Source organism: Trachinotus anak, unplaced genomic scaffold (assembly GCF_046630095.1).
Source record: "Trachinotus anak isolate AG129_WGS33_773 ecotype Australia unplaced genomic scaffold, CSIRO_AGI_Tana_v1 ptg000014l, whole genome shotgun sequence".
Taxonomy (NCBI): domain Eukaryota; kingdom Metazoa; phylum Chordata; class Actinopteri; order Carangiformes; family Carangidae; genus Trachinotus; species Trachinotus anak.
In genome coordinates, this window is record NW_027273865.1 from 8,965,181 (window position 1) to 8,984,048 (window position 18,868).

Sequence of the window (18,868 nt, forward strand, 5' to 3'; positions counted from 1 at the left end):
ACTTCCTCGAAATTGGGCTTATTTTAAAAAGAGAATAAGGACATGTGGAATAATTAATTTAAAGATTACAGGATGTATTTTCTGTTGAAGTACATCTAAAAAACAACAAACTTTCAATTTGCTACATTTTGGAGTCTGAAAAGAACTTTTTTTTCTGCTGCAGGATTTGCATGGAGTGATGTCAAAGAGGCGTGCCAGTCAGGATTACAAGCGGAGCAGGTCGAGTAATCACTATGGATACAGCTTTTATAGTTTTCCATTTGTTGGTCCTGTGTGGAGGTAATGTTGTGCAGTTTCCAGGACTTCACTTTTTAATGCCATCTCTGTTTTGTTTTGCTCAGGATCTTCTTCTTTTACATGATTGCGCAATCATGACCAAAGCACTTTGGAAGTAAACTTTATGATGGACTCCATTGAGCAAAGGAGGAAATATTCCATTTTTATGTTTCATTTTTTGGTAAGTTGGCCTGTTCAGCAGCATGTTGTGTTGCAGCAGCGAGTGAATTACAAGATATATCTTATTTAATGCTTCTAGCATTTGAAGCTTTTAGACACTTAAAAAGTGGCCTCTTTATGCATATTTCACCCTAACAAGAAACTGAGGGTCATTTCTTTCTGGTGTCCTCAGGTGTTTAATACTGCATCCACTTATGAACCCTCATCTGGAAATGCAGTGAATGTGAGCAGTGAGAAGCAGTTTGCAGATATCGTCTTAGGGCAGCATACGCTTCCCTCCTGGTATTATACATCTGTTGATGCTGTGCCCAAGCATGGCGCAGTCAGCTTACACTCTCGCAACAGATGGCAAACACAGATGGCTTCCCCCAAAACTGTTTATTCATTTGAAGTGAAAGAAGACACAGCACCAGGTTAGTCATCTGTGCAGTGAGGCCTTCTTCATGTAAATTAGGCACAAGTGTATACTGTTTGCTGACATGATTTAATTTGAGTCTTACATGATTTTGAAATATTATTATTTGACTTGTAATTCAGTATCAGTAGTACTCTTGTTTATAGTGAAGGTCCTTCTGTGTTGATTAATGTTGCCAAATTTGTTCTGTGTCACTCCACAGTCAGTGCATCACCCAGTAATTATTCATTATCCAATGTGTTGACAGGAACAGTTGTGGGAAAAGTGGAAACCGTGTTTGAGAGTCTCACGCCTATCACATATTCAGTGCAGGAGGATGACGGCGAGAGCCTGTTCCTTCTCAGCCCCCTCTCAGGGGAGTTCCTATTATCCCGCAGCCTGGATTTTGAAGCACAAAGATTCTACATTCTCACAGTGGCGGTGCAGCAGGGGGATTTGCTGGTATCCAGTGTCAGGGTGTACTTCAGTGTGTTGGATGTGAACGACAACCAACCAGTTTTCAGTCAGGATACCTTTTCTGCATCGTTGCTGGAAGACACACGGGTTGGCAGTTGCTTCCTGTCCTTGAATGTGTCAGATAAAGATGATGGTAAGTGCATTAGGAAAAGACATGAAGCTATTTAGTTTGCAGGTTTTTCAATATTCAGTTGCATTTCCTTCCACACTGAAAAAACATACATGTTTGGGAAGCACTCCCTCCAATGGCCATGACTGAAGAACAGGCCTTGCATCTAAGGCTCCTGATTGTGACAGGCTGTGTATTGTTTTAGAAGCAGTTGACCATAATGTTAAGTATTGGGAGAATTCACCATAAAGAGACTGCAAAAAAGAAATAAACCTATGATTTTTACAGTGCATGAAAAGCTTGAAGACATCTATTCATATTTATACTTACTTCTCATGTACTGCAAATATAGGATTTGTACTATATCCTTCTCTTCATGGTAGACCTGCTCCTCCAGAGAGGGATTTATGGGTCTATGCAATTAATTGGGGTCAAATCCACATTTCACAGTTCAGCCAAAGCTAATAAGATGTTATAGCCACATGTCATAGCATTTTCTTTTTAAAATGTTATACACATGATCAGCTCCTCCACATCTTTCAGTTTATCATAGCAATATGATAGCTGCGATGAAAAATGTGTTACCCCACTAATTGGATTGACCTGTACATGGCTATCTCATTCTGCATGTCCAGCTTGTCCTTTTGACAAGGCAGAAGAAATATTCACACATTTCTTGGCCACTCAGGTAACATTTGGTAAACTGGTACATGAATCTCAATCAATTAAATAAAGATACACAGAGATAAACAAGATTATCTCTGTGTATCTTGATTGCCTGAAATAATTGGAAGCTTAAGTGTACATGTCTGATTTGACTGCCAGTGAAGTCATGTCCTTGGCCTCTTTTTTTTTTTAGCATATGCATATGTATTGTTCCATGATTTACATGTAACACACCAAACCATTATGAGAAGGGCATTCCATCATTTTTAATCATGTCATTCATCTTTTCCTCTGTGCCAGGTGACAATGGAGAGTTGAACCTGAAAGTGGTGGATGGAGATGAAGAGACGGTGTTCTTCATAAACTCAGTTGGTGGTTTATGCCTCAACAAAGAGTTAGACAGAGAGAGGCAGTCCTCCTACAATCTGACTGTCACAGCCAATGACTGTGTCCAGCCAGTGTCCTTACGGCTCACCAGCACAGCACATGTTATTGTGGTGGTTATTGATGTCAATGACAATGCTCCATTGTTTGTGTCAGCCAAAAGTGTCAGTATACCAGAGGACACTGCACTTCATTCTGCTGTAATGAATGTACATGCTGAGGATGAAGACACTGGTTCCAACGCGGAAGTTTTGTATTATTTAAACAGCTCTTCTGGTGGCACATTCAGCATTGATAACACAAGTGGAGTAATTTACCTGGAGGGGACATTAGATAGAGAGCAGGTAGATACTCTGACTATTACCATAACAGCCACTGATACAGGCTCACCCACGATGGCAACCACTATGAGTCTCACGGTGCATGTTGAAGATGCCAATGACCATGACCCTGAGTTCTCACAAAGCACCTACAGTCTGACAGTGAGAGAGGATATCCCCCGAGGAACCAGCTTGTTTCTCTTCCGGGCTTATGATCAAGACATCGGGCCAAATGGACAAGTGCGGTACTTGCTGTCCAAGGCGAGTCCGTTTGTGGTGGACACGGTTCGAGGTGTCTTGACAGTCATGGATAAACTAGACAGAGAGGGGGAGTCAAACTACACCTTAATCCTAACAGCTGTAGATCAGGGGAACATACCCAGATCTGCCACTGCAGCAATCAGTGTCACGGTGTTGGATATCAACGACTTTGCACCCCAGTTTTCTCCACAAACACTGATCATACATGTCGTGGAGAATGAGGAGGACCCCTCTCAGCTAACACATCAGGTGCTACTGGGAGTTCAGTGAATATTGATTAGAATGTTTTGATATTAATTTCTAGATTGTTTATTGTTGATCTTTTTTTTTTTTTACCAGCTCTCAGCTTTGGATGAAGATTTAGGGGTCAACAGCCAACTTACTTATTTCATACAGAATGGAAATAGTGATGAGTTGTTTTCCATCACTCCCAATGGCACTTTTCAGATTTTACACAGCCTGGACAGAGAAAAGGAATCACTATATACCGTCACCATTATTGCTGTTGATTTAGGTAAGTTCAACTGCAGGACACTTTATTAAATACTTTATGTTATGTATATCCTAAAGAGATGACTACCTCTTCTGTTTAAAAAAAGTCAGTTAAATCTGTTTGATAATGAATGTCACTTTGTCATTTGAAGGATTGCCACCTTTAACAGGGACTCTGACCGTAAATGTCATAGTGGATGACATCAATGATAACCACCCGAAGTTTAATGAGGAAGACTATACCACCATAGTGTCTGAGGACAGTCCCAGAGGCACCATGTTTGCCATGATAACGGCATCTGACATTGATGAGGGTGTCAGTGGGGAAATAAGGTAAATTGTGCTTAAAATTTGAGATCAGCATTTGACAGTTGCTTTGGGGAATTACAATCTTGCTGTTGAAGTTACACCTTTTCTGATGTGGTCTTTGATTTCTCTTCTCGTTAAGCCACGTGTCTCTTGGGCAGAATGTATGTTTACTAATATTTCACTGTAGTACACTGATAAAATATGGCATTTTTTCCTTTAGGTATTTCATGGAAAACCTTGATATACCTTTTGCTATTGAAGAAACATCTGGAGAGCTGTTCACAACTGATGTTCTGGACAGGGAGACAGTAGCTATCTACAGGTTGACGGTCATTGGCAGTGATAAACATCCTTCTAAGCCTCTTTCAAGTTTAGTGATTGTCACTGTGCTCATTGGAGATATTAATGACCACTGGCCTCAGTTTACGAACAGCCCCTATGTGGCCTATGTGCCCACTGAAATGGCTCCAGGCAAGAGATTTTACATCCACTTGGCAGTTATATATTTCATCCTGGGTACGTTGTCTTGATAAGACTGAAAGTTTTCTTTTCTTTTTTCCCCTGCAGGCTCAGTTGTTTGTGCAGTAAGAGCCACAGATGAAGACAGTGAGATGAACGCGGAGCTACATTATTCTCTATATGGACAAAGTTCAGATCTGTTTTCCATCGATCCATACAGTGGCACTTTGTTCACTTCAATAGCGCTCCAGAGAACAGAAGATATCATTTTCAACATACACGTGGAAGATGCTGGAGAAAATCCTAAATTTGATACCACTACAATGAGTATCAGGTTTCAGAACATCTCTGATTTTCCAGAGATTAATGTGGATGTTCTAAGTTATTTTCTCTCTGAGGACGAGCCAGTGGGGACATTAGTGGCTGTGGTCTCTGCTGTGAGTGCTAGGGCTGAACCCCTCTCTTTTTATCTCGCTTCTGGAAACTTTGAAGACATGTTTCATGTGGAGCAATTAAGTGGAGCGCTGACAGTGGAGAACCCTCTGGATTATGAGATCAAAAAGGAGTTTACTTTGTTGGTAGAAGCCAGAGATTCTGGCTTCCCTCCATTCTCATCATTTGCAGAAATTCACATAAACATAAGTGATGTTAATGATAACTTCCCACAATTCACTCAGGCTGAGTACAGGTGTGAGGTTTTTGAGAATTCCCCACCAACGTGGGTTTGTGATGTTCTTGCCATTGATACCGACTCTGGCAATTACGGCACAGTGCAGTACAACATAACAGGAGGAAACACCGGTCATTTCTTCACAATAGACCCTGAATATGGTTTATTGAGCACCACTGCAAGTTTAGATAGAGAAAATACCCCTGAATTCAGTTTGATTGTCGAAGCTGTGGAGCTAGACAATCCTCTTCATAAAGACAGAGCTACTGTTATCGTCATTGTTTTAGACAGAAATGACAACATACCTCGTTTTTCACAGATTTTTCTCACTGAAGTATCCGAGAATGCCCCTGTTGGACACACAGTTATACAGGTCACCTCAACTGATGATGATACTGGTCCCAATGCAGTTATTAATTACTCCATAATTGACCGAAGTGATGACATGCCATTTGATATTGACTTTACAACCGGCTACATCACAGTTGAAAAAATTCTGGACAGAGAGGTGCAGGATCATTATGTCCTGAAAGTAAATGCAAATGATTCAGCGTGGAGCATAAGCACGGATGTCACTCTAGTCATTACAGATGTTAACGATAATAGACCAGTATTTTCTGATAATTTTTACAATGCTGTCCTCCCTGAAACAAAAGATAAAGAGGTGTTTGTTATGCAGGTTCTTGCTACAGATGCAGATATTGGGCAAAACAGTGGGATTTTGTATGTTATTGAACCACCAAATGAGGAGTTTTGGATAAATGCTACCTTTGGTGAAATCTACACAAAGCAGCCACTGATGTTGCATAATTCTGCTTTTGAAATCTACCAATTTACAGTCATTGCTTTTGATTGTGGCAGCGATCCCCTGTACAGTAACATCACTGTCACAGTTAGATTAGAGCCTTATAATCACTACCCACCAATGTTTCTGCCTTTACAGCCTCTGGTTGCGATCCCCTATCACATGGCTGTGGGAAGTGAGGTGATCCAGTTTACAGCAATAGATCTGGATGTCAATAATAGCAGTGCTAATATTGAGTATGTTTTAAATGGAGGTAATGCATCTGATTTCTTCTGGATCCAAACCGACAATGGAAAAGTAAAGTTAAAGCAAAGTTTGACTGAGAACGTAAACTTCTTTCTCACTTTAATAGTTGTGGCAAAAGATCAGGGCATCCCGTCTTTATCATCACAGACTGAAATCACTTTTGAAATTACTGGGAGGAATCAATTTTCACCGAGCTTTAGAGAACCAAATATAACTTTTTCTGTCCCTGAGGACTTGCCAGTAGGTTCGGTAATTGGGAGAATTCAAGCAGAAGATAGGGATTTTGGTCCCAATGGTGCCATCATGTACTGCATTACCCCAGAAAATCAATATTTACCATTCTCTGTAGGAGAAGCCTCTGGGTTGCTGACACTAATCAGAGAGCTTGACTTTGAAGAGGAAGTTATTCATCAGTTTCAAATCAAAGCCAGGGATGGTGGCTGGGTCTCTAAAACAGGCATGTTAAATGTTACAGTGGTGGCAATGGATGTGAATGACAATCCTCCAGTCTTTTCATCCTCAGAATATCACACTTCAGTCCCTGAAAACTCTGAAATCGGAACAAGTGTCTTAGATGTGAAGGCCAATGATGCTGATTCAGGTGCAAATGCACAAATATCCTACTCTATTATTGCTGGTCATGTGGATAAATTTGCTATTGACTCAGGAAATGGCACAATCACTACTCTGGATGTGTTTGATTATGAGCAAGAGCAGACCTTTGATGTAACAATCAAAGCTTCAAACATTGGCACTTATAATTTATTTACTTTGGCTCATGTTGTCATCCAAATCACAGATGTCAATGAGTTCATACCTTCATTCAGGAAAAGAGAGTTTAACTTTTCAGTACATAAAAATGTGCCTGTTGGAGCTATCATTGGAGAGGTAACAGCCACAGATTATGACAAAGGTTCTGAAGGTCAGGTGTTTTACCTGATGTTTGGCCAAAATAAATATATGGGCTTTGCAGTTGACAAGCTTTCTGGAGAAATATATACAACTGGTAGTTTGAGAAGACAAGGCAACAGTCAAATAGTTTTAAAAGTTCTGGCAAAGAACTCTGGTGTCATTACTGGCACAGATGTAGATGAAACTTTGGTCCACATTAGTGTGATCGACACAAACGATGCACCCATGTTCACCTCTGCACTTTATTTGGTGAATGTGACAGAGGACAGTCTGATTGGGACATCTGTGATAACTGTGAATGCTCTGGATCAGGACTCAGTTTTGGACTGGAATCATTTCTTTTTCAGCATTGAAAGCGGAAACACAAACTTCTCTTTTGCTGTTGATCCATCCAGTGGTGTTATTTCAGTGAATTCCCTACTTGACAGAGAACTGTGGGCAGTTTATAACCTGACTGTTACAGCCACTGATAATGGCTCTCCACCAGCCACTGGGACTACTAATGTCATTGTGACTATTGGTGACGTGAACGACAACACTCCCGAACTCACATTAACAGAAGCTCAAGTGAAGGAAAACCAGCCTCAAGGTACCATAGTAGCCAGGTTAAATGCATCTGATTCTGATTTACCACCAAACCAGGGACCTTTTACTTACTGGCTGGTAAATGCTTCAATAGACAGTGCTTTTTCACTGACCCCTGATGGAGTTTTATACACCACAAGACCCATTGATCGGGAACAAATCTCTGCATATCAAGTTCTGTTGGCTGTAAGTGATGCAGGGACTCCTGCCCTGTCATCAACAACAATGTTTCACATCAGGATTGTGGACGAAAACGATAACCCTTCACTGCCCAGAAATATCTTCATCGAGGTCAAATATTTTGGCAGTTCCTTCCAAGGCGGCATGATTGGTAACATCCATCCTGAGGATCAGGACGAGTCTGATACATTCATCTGTGGTATCAAGAGCGGGCCACTAAACATGTTCACAATACCTAATGGCACATGTGAGCTGTGGTCTTCTCCTTTCCAAGGCGAGGCTACATTTAATATCACTATTGAAGCTACAGACCAGCTTCACTTCCCAGTCAACAACAGCATCTATGTAAACTACAAAGGTTTTACAAATGCTTCTATAGACAGTTGTATATTGTTCTATGTGTCATCATCCTCAATGGAAGAGTTCTTGTCTAATAAGTATCTGAGGTTTGTGAAAGCTCTGGACAGTCTGTTTAACCTACAGGCCTCTAAAACCCATGTATTTGGAATCAAACATATTGGTAGAGAAATTGTTCTATTGGCTGCAGTCAAAAATTATAATGGTGAATATCTTAGCAGAGAGGTCGCAAGTGGTATCTCTGTGGGACATAAGAAATTACTGGAGTCTCAGAGCAATGTAATGATATCTCACATCACCAGCAATCCATGTCTCACCAGCCCTTGTCAGAATGGGGCAATGTGCAACAGAAACATTTACATCAGCCAGGACGTTGGCGTCCTGGAAAGCCTGCTTGTCATCTTTGTGTCACCGCAGAAAGAAGTTTTTAATTGTACCTGTCCAGCTGGCTTCACCGGAACACTGTGTGAAGATGACATTGACGAATGTGAGGTGAATCCCTGTGAAAATAAAGGAACATGTGTGAATACTGCAGGAAGTTTCTACTGTCACTGTCAGAGCAGCTTTGCTGGCTCTATCTGCTCTGCTGATGTAGATGAATGCCTGAGAGTGAAGTGCCAAAACGGAGGAACTTGTCTTTCTACACAGGGTGGATATTACTGTCACTGTGTGCCTGGATTTGAAGGTAGACTTGTATTTAAAAAGAAAATCTAATCTAATTATTCTGCATGAAGAGAGGCTAGAATCTCTTTTAAGTCTGAGCATTGCTTTTTCTAGGACAAATGTGTGAACAATTCATTGACCACTGTAGGTCAACACCCTGTGTCCTGGGCAGCTGCATTAATTCACAGACTGGATTCTCTTGTCTTTGTCCGTTTGGTAAGAATAATGAAAAGATAAGTTTTACATTTTTGGGGGATTAATTCATTTGCTTCCTTGCAGACGTGTATTTGCTTCCTTGTAGAAATTTAGATGAGAGGACATATATGATATCTGTCCATTAAATATAAGCCAGTTAGCTTAGCTTAGCAAGACTGGAAACAAGGAAACTATTAGCTTGGCACTGTCAACAGAAAAAAACAAAGCCACCCCCTGTAATAATTAACGAATTATATGCCATTTGTTTAATCCATACATAAAGTGACACTTTGCCATTTTACAGCTAGCTGTTTTCCCCCTTCTCTTTGTGCTAAGCTAAGCTAACTGGCTACTGACTGTATCCTTATATTCAATGGACAGAATATGAAAGTGGTATTGATCTTATTGCGTAACTCTCCTCAAGAAAGCAAATAAGTGTATTTATTCCATGAACTATACTCTTCCAAGCTGCAACTGAAAACAACTTATTATTAGCGTGTGATAACAGTTTCATCTCTATTTAGGAGTCAGTGGAGTCCACTGCGAGGAGCACAGTTATGGCTTTGAGGAGCTGTCCTTCATGGAGTTTCCTTCATTAGACCGCAGGACTAATTTAATCTCACTAGAGTTCGCGACGGTGCAGAGAAATTCCTTGCTGCTCTATAACCCTGGGGGATCATCCAGCAGGGAATTCCTTGCACTGGAGATACTGGATGGAGCCATACATCTCTCTTATGACCTGGGCTCAGGACCTGTGAGGCTGCAGACAAGCAAACAAGTGGCAGATGGACATTTTCACAGTGTGACTACCAGGAGGATTGGCACTGTGAGTTAGCACATACACATGGCTAATGAGATGGTATTTTCAAGTTGGAAATTAGAGAAATGAATCTGAAGACTGATGTAGTGCTATTTTCATTTGACAGATGGGTTCTTTACATGTGGACAACTGCACAGATGTTGAGAACAATGGATTTTGTTTTTCACAGAGTGATGGCAGTAGCTCTGAGAGGTTGCAGTGAAATATTATCATTAGTTTTCCATTATTCACAATTTCTGCTTTTAGTCTGTTAAATATTCATTAATGACCTCTCTGTGTCTTCATGTGCACCCAGGACCCTAGATGTTGGCAACATTAATATGACATTTGGAGGACTGAGGACTATTGAATTTATTCTACTGCATCCTGCTCAGATAAAAACTCATGACTTTGTTGGATGTATTCGAAACATTCATGTTAATGGCATCCAGCTGAGACCATCAATGGCCCTTGCAACATATAACATTCTTGATAGGTAAGCTTATAAAACTTAAGACATGTATATGCTCTAGGCAAACAGCTCAGTCCTTATTATTTAAAAATATTGTATTTCTTTTGTACAGGTGTCCCCGAGCAACAGTGTCCCCATGTCACAGCCACCCATGTAAGAATGGTGGTGTGTGCCATGACCTCTGGTCTTATTATCTTTGTGAGTGCAAGAGCCCATTTATAGGAAGCAACTGTGCCAAAGGTAAAAAGGAAGAAAAGACATACATTGTGTCTGTTATATATATATATATATATATATATATATATATATATATATATATATATAACAGAAGTTCTATGCACTTCTGAACAGTGAAAAATGCTTTAAAGTGAGGACCCTTTCAAATATAATGGCATGATCACTTTTTCTGTCAACTTCATACAAACTTCATACAAAGTATAATATTTGGTGTGACCACACCATGCCTTTAAAACATCACAAATTCACCTCCTCTGCAGTTTTTAAGAGTACTTGTCAGGTACATTGGTCTAATACGATTGCCGCAGTTATTCTGTGGATTTTGGCTCTCTCAGTGGCTTCTGTTACTTCATCTAACCCCAGACTGATGCTGAAGTCAGGCCTCTGTGGGGGCCATAACATCTGTGTTTTTATTGTTGGTAAAGACAGTCCTTTATAACTCTGGCTGTGTGTTTGGAGTCATTGTCATGTGCAGAATGAATGTGGCACAAATCAGACGCCTCCCTGATCGTATTGCACTATGGATGAGAATCTAAACAAATAAAGTGCCTAACGTTTCTGTACAGTACTGTACATTTATTTATTTTATGAGTTTTATAATAATTGTGTGTGAAAGATTAAGATTTTTCCCCTTTATGAACAGAAACATCAGAAGAAGTTGTATTGAGATTTAATGGGAATGACTACATTGAGTATGTCATCAAGGAGAGATTCAAGAGAGACTACCTGCTAAAAGACTTGCTGGATGATGAAAAAGAGGGAGAAGACCAAACAGTGATTAACATCAAGTTTAAGACCAAAGACAATGGAGCATTAATGGTCGTTTTTGGACAGACAGGATATATTACACTGAAGGTAGGTATGAATCTCATTTAGATATCTACTCATCTTGTATTTATATTTGTGGTGTAAACTCTTTTTTTTCTGTGTCATTCAGATAAAAGACAGACATCCTGTGTACCTGTCCAAAGACACGTTGTCAGGACAGCTGTCAGAGTTCAGTGTGGACTCTCCAGTGGCTGATGGGGTCTGGCATGTCCTGTCCTTGTTCATCCATGAACAGATCACTTTTCTCGCTCTGGATGGAAAACCAGTCTTGAACCTCACCGACCGAATTATGGATCTCACTCCTGTTAGTGTGGAAAAAATTATTCTTGGTGCAGTTCTGACAGGTGACTCAAAGCTCCAACAGTCAGGTGAGATTTACAGGGATTAATGCTATCTGATAAGATCTGTTTTATGTCACAGCCTGGCCATGTCAAGGGGGGAGATGCACCATGTTAAAGGTCAACACAAGTAATTGATTTGACAGAAATCAATGAAAATATATTCTTACCAAATAATCCCAAATCATGGAGTGTGGATGTCAGTAAAGTCAGTGTGAAGTGCATGATGTGTGAGTGGAAAGCATGGATGTGTGTGTGAGTGTTGTTGGGTGCATAAAATAAACAAGAAGTAACAAGAAGGACAATTTTTTCCCCCTTTACATCTATAATAAACTAGAAGCTACTGAACTGAGACGCAAACACCAATTTTTTTTTCATTAAGTGGCCACCTTGGATTTTTAGCACTTTTAGCACAATAACACTGATGACCATCCTCATGCTTTTTTTGACAGGGTTCATTGGATGTGTGCAGTATTTCAATGTGACCGGTTACACTCTGCCTGTCAGCGGACACAGTGTGATGGTGGACATCTGGCCGAGCTGGACTCTTCTCCAGCCCAGCTGCATCTCTCCAGGTGTCTGCCTGCCCTCGCCCTGCTCTGATGAGGACACTGTCAGGAGGGGTTGTCTCTCCGGACAGTGTCAAACCCAGTGGAGGTGTAGACCGACTGTGCAGAACAGGTCTTGCATCTGTTTACATAATGTCTCTGACCACGCCTGTGATATCTGCATCTCTACAACAGAAAGCCATGATCAATGCTCTGAGGCACAGGCCAGCGTGCCTCTGTGGCTCATAGCTGTGATTCTTCCTCTAATCTCCATCCTGGTTATTATAGGAATGCTTGTTGCCCTTTACAGAGTGAGGCAGCAGAGCGCAAAGTGTCAGACTGATAGTTTGCCACAGAAGACAGAGCGAGGGACAGACAATGTAATTTTTTGTTTTGATGACAACAGAACACTCACAGATGCTGCATCTGCAGAAAAACAGAAACTACACGACCCAATGACTGCTGATCAGCAGAGGTCAAGTGTGGAGTTTTACCGTGATGCCAGTCTGTCAAGTGTTCAGCTGGAGCAGAACATTGAGATGGAGTATTATGAAATCGGCAGCATCTCTAGTGCAGTTCATTCAGACATTGCCTCCCTTGAGCTCGGCTGGCACAAGAATTTGTACAACACAAAGTGTGTGAAATCTGATCCTAAACGGTGTGGAGGTTTGAAGATGCTGTTAGCAGGATTTAAGAAGGAACGCTCCAGCGAAGAGAAGGCAAAGGGTCCAACAAAACCTCAAAATGCAGCCTACCTAAACAAGCAGTTGTTGACTATGACTGACGTAGAGCACCCACAGAATACACCACCTTGTTACACAAAGAAGATCCCACAACAAGAGCTCCTTGAACCTGTGCAATGCCTCACTTTTGAAGAAATCTGTAAACTAAATACTCCTCTGGAGCAAACCGTGTCACATCAACCATCCCTGAAGTCTGGATACACCAAGTCCACCATGATGATCGATGCCTCATCTGACAGTGAAACAGAAAGCATGTTCACCTGCTCCGAGTCTGAGTGTGGACAGGTTTCTGTCATGGGCACCAGGAAATATGGACATGACCATTCAAGCCTCTTTGCAAACAGCTTCAGACAACAAGACATTTTGCATGTGAGCACATTGTTCAAACACAGCTGTCACTCTGCTGCAGGTCAGCATAACTATGACAGTGCTACCTCCAGTATGTTTGAGCAATGGGAAAATATTTTAAATATGCACCTACCTTTTAGCAGCTATGTTCCTGTATTTGAAGCTATAGCTTGTCTACCCATGGAACCCGGTCATAACTATGATATGCAAAGTGACATAGAGGAAATTATTTGATGGTCAGTATGTGGGTGTTGGTGTAATATATCAAAACTCATTAATAATGTAAATTAATTACATGAAAATCAAAAACTTTAGTTTGGGCTTTGAGCAAGTTCTGAACAGGCAGTTTAATATGTTTTCACTTGAACCAGAACTGGATTTTTTCATGTTTACCTGATTACTTTTTGCTGATTTTCTCTGAACACCCATCAAGTTAAAGTTTATGTTTGTGCTTAAAAGCATAAAGATTATTATGTTTGAAGTAAATGTCTCACTAATCATTTGATTGTCACTAACTCTACTAAGTGTCCAGTTTTGTCTCCTTTTTCTGTGTCTGTTATTTGATACGTGGACATTTAGGATGCTGTTTGCAGATCAGTTCCTTGTACATTACAACATGGTATTTGTCAAAAACATGTTAATTCAATTTAGTCAAAAGAGTGGCACTTCACATTTAGAGGATTGTGGAGGTGGAGTGTGAATGGAGAATTACATTTGTCCAAAATTTTACCCTGTGTGGTCTCTAGCGGCAATGGCAGCTGTGGATGAAACAGGGTTTACTGTGATGAAATAGCTTGTTGTACAAACAACTGTGGTAGCTCTCACAATGTAAAATTAGTCTCTGCTGCACCTCTCACGGATCTTTGTGCTCTTCAGTGCATCAAAATTGTGATAAAGTATATAACATCTAAAGCCAAACATGGAGAAGTGACTTGTGCAGAGGAAATTTACCTTAAAAGATGGACATCTTGGTCTGGTTGTGTCTGATATCCTGTAAGAAAATTAAAATCAATCAAAAAAAAAAATGTTTTTTTATTTTTTGAACCATTTCAACCTGAAATGTGACTGATTCAGAAATTCAAAATCACCACAACCTACATATTATGTCTTCATCTATTCATTTAAAATTAAAAGTATATGTCAGTAATATTGTATTAAAATATAATATTAATGTATAAAATGGGGGAAATACATTAAAATATAATACAAATATAATATTAAAAGCATAAATGGACATGCATCACAGGCTTCACTTTATTTGAACATATGCTGATGGTCTGGCTCTACCTAGTGGATAAAATCAAGGTTACATTCAGAGGTGCCCTGATTAACTGTATAGATCATGTAAATGCTATGTATTTATCACATATTCAGAAGTGGAGTTCAATATTTTCCCAGGAGAGTTAAGCCGTCTCAGAAGAGCTCTAAAAATCAAAATTATGTTTAATAAATACAGTGCATTTAGGAGTGCAGACCATCACAGTTTGGGATTTCAAGAGCTATTGACAGATACAAGATGGATTTAGATCAGAAAAAAGGTTGACTTGATCTTCGACTGAATCAGTATACAACCATTAGAGGATTCTACTCAGTAATAGATGTCATCCTGTCTCAGTTTTATACTGATATGTGAAAAGATTCAATGAATATTCAAATGACACAGATCTATGGGGATATGTCAGTTGGAAAATGTTATCTAGTTCTCTTTTTATATTTAATCTATTTATTTCACATTTTGCAAAAATTCTGCAGTCCTGTGAACACCAAGAATGTAAACTGCACTAATTTAAGCCTGAGGTTTTGTCTCTAGCCTGGTCTGATAGTGTTGGTTCTGTGCATTTTTACCTGTGACATTCAGATGTCAAACAACTCTCTTTCTTGCTATTTGAAGATCCACTGGAAGAAATTTGACAAAAGTTGCCATGCTCCTCATATGAGTATGAGTTTTTGCCTCTCAGGTATGTATCTGTGAGAGAGAGATGTGTTTCTAGGCCAGAAAAATGTTTTATTCAAATTACCTTAAAGTAAAAATTTGACTATTTTGATGTCAAGATGGCGATAGAAAATATATTTATAAGAATAAATTATCATGAATTTTATTTAAATGCACTTTTTACACCATATTACAAAGCATTTTACGATAAAACATCAATTGTGCAATAAATTGATATAAGACCAGAAAATATAATAGTGGAAAACAGAATAAAATAATGTAATATAACATTAAGAACAAAGCATTAATGGTACGTTCACAATTGTTACAATAGGCCAGCAAAATGAAGTACTGAAAGTACAAGTGTGTTTTAAGATGTGATATAACATTATTTTGGTTCTTTACTCACACAATCCAGAGGCGACAGACCCAAAAAAGAAAAGTCTCAGTCACTACTACTAGTTGAAACAATAAGGAGACCCCTTCTTGAGGGTCTTGGGGTACTTTGTGGTTCATAGAGGTTTTTATAAACTGTAATTAGTAGCTTAAACATGCAGTGCCTTGAATGTTAGCAGCAAAATCTCCATATTTATTCTAAAACTTAGTGGAAGTGGCACATGTGACAGAGTACACCTATATAATTTCATTTTGTATTTTATCAGGATTTCATTGTAAAATTAATTTTCCTTGTGAGGAATTTCTTTTTCAAGCATTCTTTAATGTCCTTGGTTTTGAAACAGTATATTATTGGGTTGACAGCAGCAGGTAAAAGACTGTACAGCATCACAACAACGATACGAACTGGAGCACTGAAAGTGAATCCTATATTGTTTGCCAGGTACACAAAACACCGCGGCGTATAGTACAGAAAGGTGATAAAGAGCTGTGGCATGCAGGTAGACATAGTCTTGATACGGCCCTCAGAGCTGGACATTCGTATTACAGCAACAATGACAACAAAATAAGAGAATATAATAAAACCCAGAGGCACCAACAAACTGAACATGGCAAGACCAAGTCCAAGTATCTTAGAATTTCGGACATTCTCACATCCAAGTCCTAATATTGATAAATGGTCACAATAGCAATGTAAAATTAGGTTTGAATTACAAAAAGGCAACGCAAGAGCGTTTAAAACTACGCCCACCATCCACGTCATTGGCATAAACCATGATATTCCACAAAGCACAGACACTGTGGTGTTTGTAAAAACAGCTGTGTAGCGCAGTGGAGCACAAACTGCAATAAAACGATCAAGAGCCATCACCATCAAGATGAAAGAATGAGTTGCCCCTAAAAAATGAACAAAGTACATTTGTGTGAAGCAACCATAAAATGAAATAATGCTGTCATCAATCCAATATTTTGAAATAATCTTTGGAAGAGTAACGCCCCCGAACACAAAGTCACATAATGCAAGGTGGCAAAAGATCAGATATGTGGGCTTGTGAAGAGACCGTTCACATTTAACGAAGACTAAAATAAAAACATTTCCCACAGCTATAGCCAAGAGGACTATGAGAAGCAGGGCTGACACAGGACCATAATGCTCCGGTAAAAGTCCAGGAAATCCAACAATGAAGAAATCTTTTATCCTTGTTACATTAGTATAGAACATATTGACTTGAATTCACAATAAAAACCTATCGAGTAGAAAACACAGAGGCTTTAGTAGTTATTAGACAAGTTGAGAAAAATACAGAAATGTGGACAATATACTTACAGTATGGGGTCCATGAGCATCCTGCAACATCTCACTTTAATGACACCTAAAGCTCAGCATATTGTCTGCTGTTACATTTTATGTAAATAGGTAGATCCCAAAGGGCTGCATTCCCAAAAGAGCTCCACTGTGTTGACATGACAGATATTTGATAAAATAATATTTGGTTTCCTATCAGTGGCTTACAGTCATGGCAAATATGCGGCAACAGTACACAATGGAGCATGTGAAGATACAGTATGTCCAAGACATAAGACAAGCTCTGTCAAAAGCCCTACTTGATTTTATGGTTAGAAACTCAAAATAAAGTTGACTATATAAAGGCTTTGTCAGTCCACACAAAATCTCTGATGATGAAAGTATAAACCTGTTACATTAAAAAACTAAAAGGGAAAAAGAGTTAAGATCATTAAACTTGCAACTTAAAAACTGATTTCTTATTCTGTGTTTTAATGACACACAAAATTAGTTTTAAAAAAACGATCACTATAATTTGACTCCTTTAAAATTAGTTTCAGATTCATGATTACTTCAAACTTTAAATTACAGTCATGTAAGCAGTCATTGGTTGCTTTATCATTCCCCCTTACCATACTGGTTCTGCAACCCCTCCCCTGGAGATTAAGTTTATATTCAAGCAATATACAAAAGAAGATATATCCAGAAAGAAATGTAATGCCGCCCAAGTTCCGGCATTTTTTTTTACCAACCAAAGACATGCAAAGCATGCACTGACAACATATTTCTTTTTAAGAGACTGAAGTATAATTAATGTTTTTGTTGTTAATATTTTCCTTTTATTTTTTCTTTGTATTATTTTATTGTGGTTCATATTGTTTTATGTGTGTGAGTGTTTGACTTATGTTTTCTTTCAAGGCAAAGCAGCAGCTGGTTTCGTGGACCCAGGAAGAGCTCCAGAGAGGAGCTGTTCCCCCCCTTAAGGTAGGGCAACTGTAACTGGTTCGGTATGGTTATGGAGGTAGAATTGCAGGAGTTGAGGGAGTTAGTTACACAACTGAGGGCAGACAATGAGAGGCTGCGACAGGAATGGGTTGTGGCTGTGTCCAGGCCTAATACTGTGCCCTCCACTTCTGTGCCAAACACTGCCTCTTCTACTGCCAGTGCTCCTGCAATGGATAGGCTGATTTATGTGCCCTGAGACAGAAAGTGTCCTATGTTTAGGGGAAGATCAGGTTTAGGGTTGACTGAGTGGCTTGAAGAGGTGCAAGCCTGCATGAGAGCATGTCACTTGTCTACAGCTGATCAGGCATTTTTTATGTTTGATCACTTGGAGGGGGAAGCACGTCAAGAGATCAAGTAGATAGATAGATAGATAGATAGATGACTTTATTCATCCCCGAAGGGAAATTAGTTTGTTACAGCTGTCCGGTGTATTATAATACAAAATATACAATAGAATAAAATACAGAGGTAGACAGAAAGAAATAAAAATGCAGAATGGCAGATATAAATAATAATATACTATGTATATGCATATGTAAATGGAAAGTGCAAAAAGATGGATACAAATATTGTATGAATATGATATATAATATCAATACGGTTAGTATTTGGAGTGGAGTGTTGCGATGAAAATTCAGAGTGCAAAGTGTGACAAGTCATCTTGTGTCATCTTGGCTCTGACAGAGGTAGATGAGTTGTACAGTCTGATTACAGTAGGTAGGAACGATTTCCTGTATCGTTCCTTAGAGCAGCGGGGTTGAATGAGTCTGTTGCTGAAACTGCTCTTCAGCTTGTCCAGTGTTTTGTGGAGGGGGTGAGAGGGATTGTCCATGATTGCCAGCAGTTTTGCCAGCATCCTTTCCTCCACCACCTCCTCCAGGGTGACAAGTTTAGAGCCAACAACAGACTCTGCCTTTTTGATGAGTTTGTTCAGTCTGTTGGCGTCCTTTGCCTTGATGCCCGCACCCCAGGACACCGCAGCAAAGAAGATGGTGC

General features: G+C 39.6%; 2 protein-coding genes across 2 annotated transcripts; one reads left to right on the forward strand and one right to left on the reverse strand.

Moving 5' to 3' along the window:
• Nucleotides 1–14,487, forward strand: LOC139632189 (protocadherin Fat 4). Its single transcript, XM_071497006.1, has 16 exons — nucleotides 1–457; nucleotides 629–869; nucleotides 1,119–1,460; nucleotides 2,403–3,316; nucleotides 3,407–3,581; nucleotides 3,712–3,892; nucleotides 4,089–4,339; nucleotides 4,436–8,767; nucleotides 8,860–8,961; nucleotides 9,465–9,766; nucleotides 9,867–9,952; nucleotides 10,056–10,235; nucleotides 10,324–10,451; nucleotides 11,092–11,303; nucleotides 11,386–11,644; nucleotides 12,067–14,487. The coding sequence occupies exons 1-16, from the start codon at nucleotides 401–403 to the stop codon at nucleotides 13,485–13,487; spliced, it is 9,183 nt and encodes a 3,060-aa protein (XP_071353107.1). The 5' UTR covers nucleotides 1–400; the 3' UTR covers nucleotides 13,488–14,487.
• Nucleotides 14,488–15,844: 1,357 nt separating this feature from the next.
• On the reverse strand, nucleotides 15,845–16,804 carry LOC139632408 (olfactory receptor 52E8-like). Its single transcript, XM_071497326.1, has one exon. The coding sequence runs from the start codon at nucleotides 16,802–16,804 to the stop codon at nucleotides 15,845–15,847; it is 960 nt and encodes a 319-aa protein (XP_071353427.1).
• Between the last annotated feature and the right edge of the window lie 2,064 nt (nucleotides 16,805–18,868).

Coding starts and splice junctions, on each gene's coding strand:
- LOC139632189 (XM_071497006.1), top strand. CDS start 401: ATGATGGACTCCATTGAGCAAAGGAGGAAATATTCCATTTTTATGTTT. Junction 9,953..10,055: donor GATGGCAGTAGCTCTGAGAG/GTTGCAGTGAAA, acceptor ATGTGCACCCAG/GACCCTAGATGTTGGCAACA. Junction 10,236..10,323: donor ACATATAACATTCTTGATAG/GTAAGCTTATAA, acceptor TCTTTTGTACAG/GTGTCCCCGAGCAACAGTGT.
- LOC139632408 (XM_071497326.1), bottom strand. CDS start 16,804: ATGTTCTATACTAATGTAACAAGGATAAAAGATTTCTTCATTGTTGGA.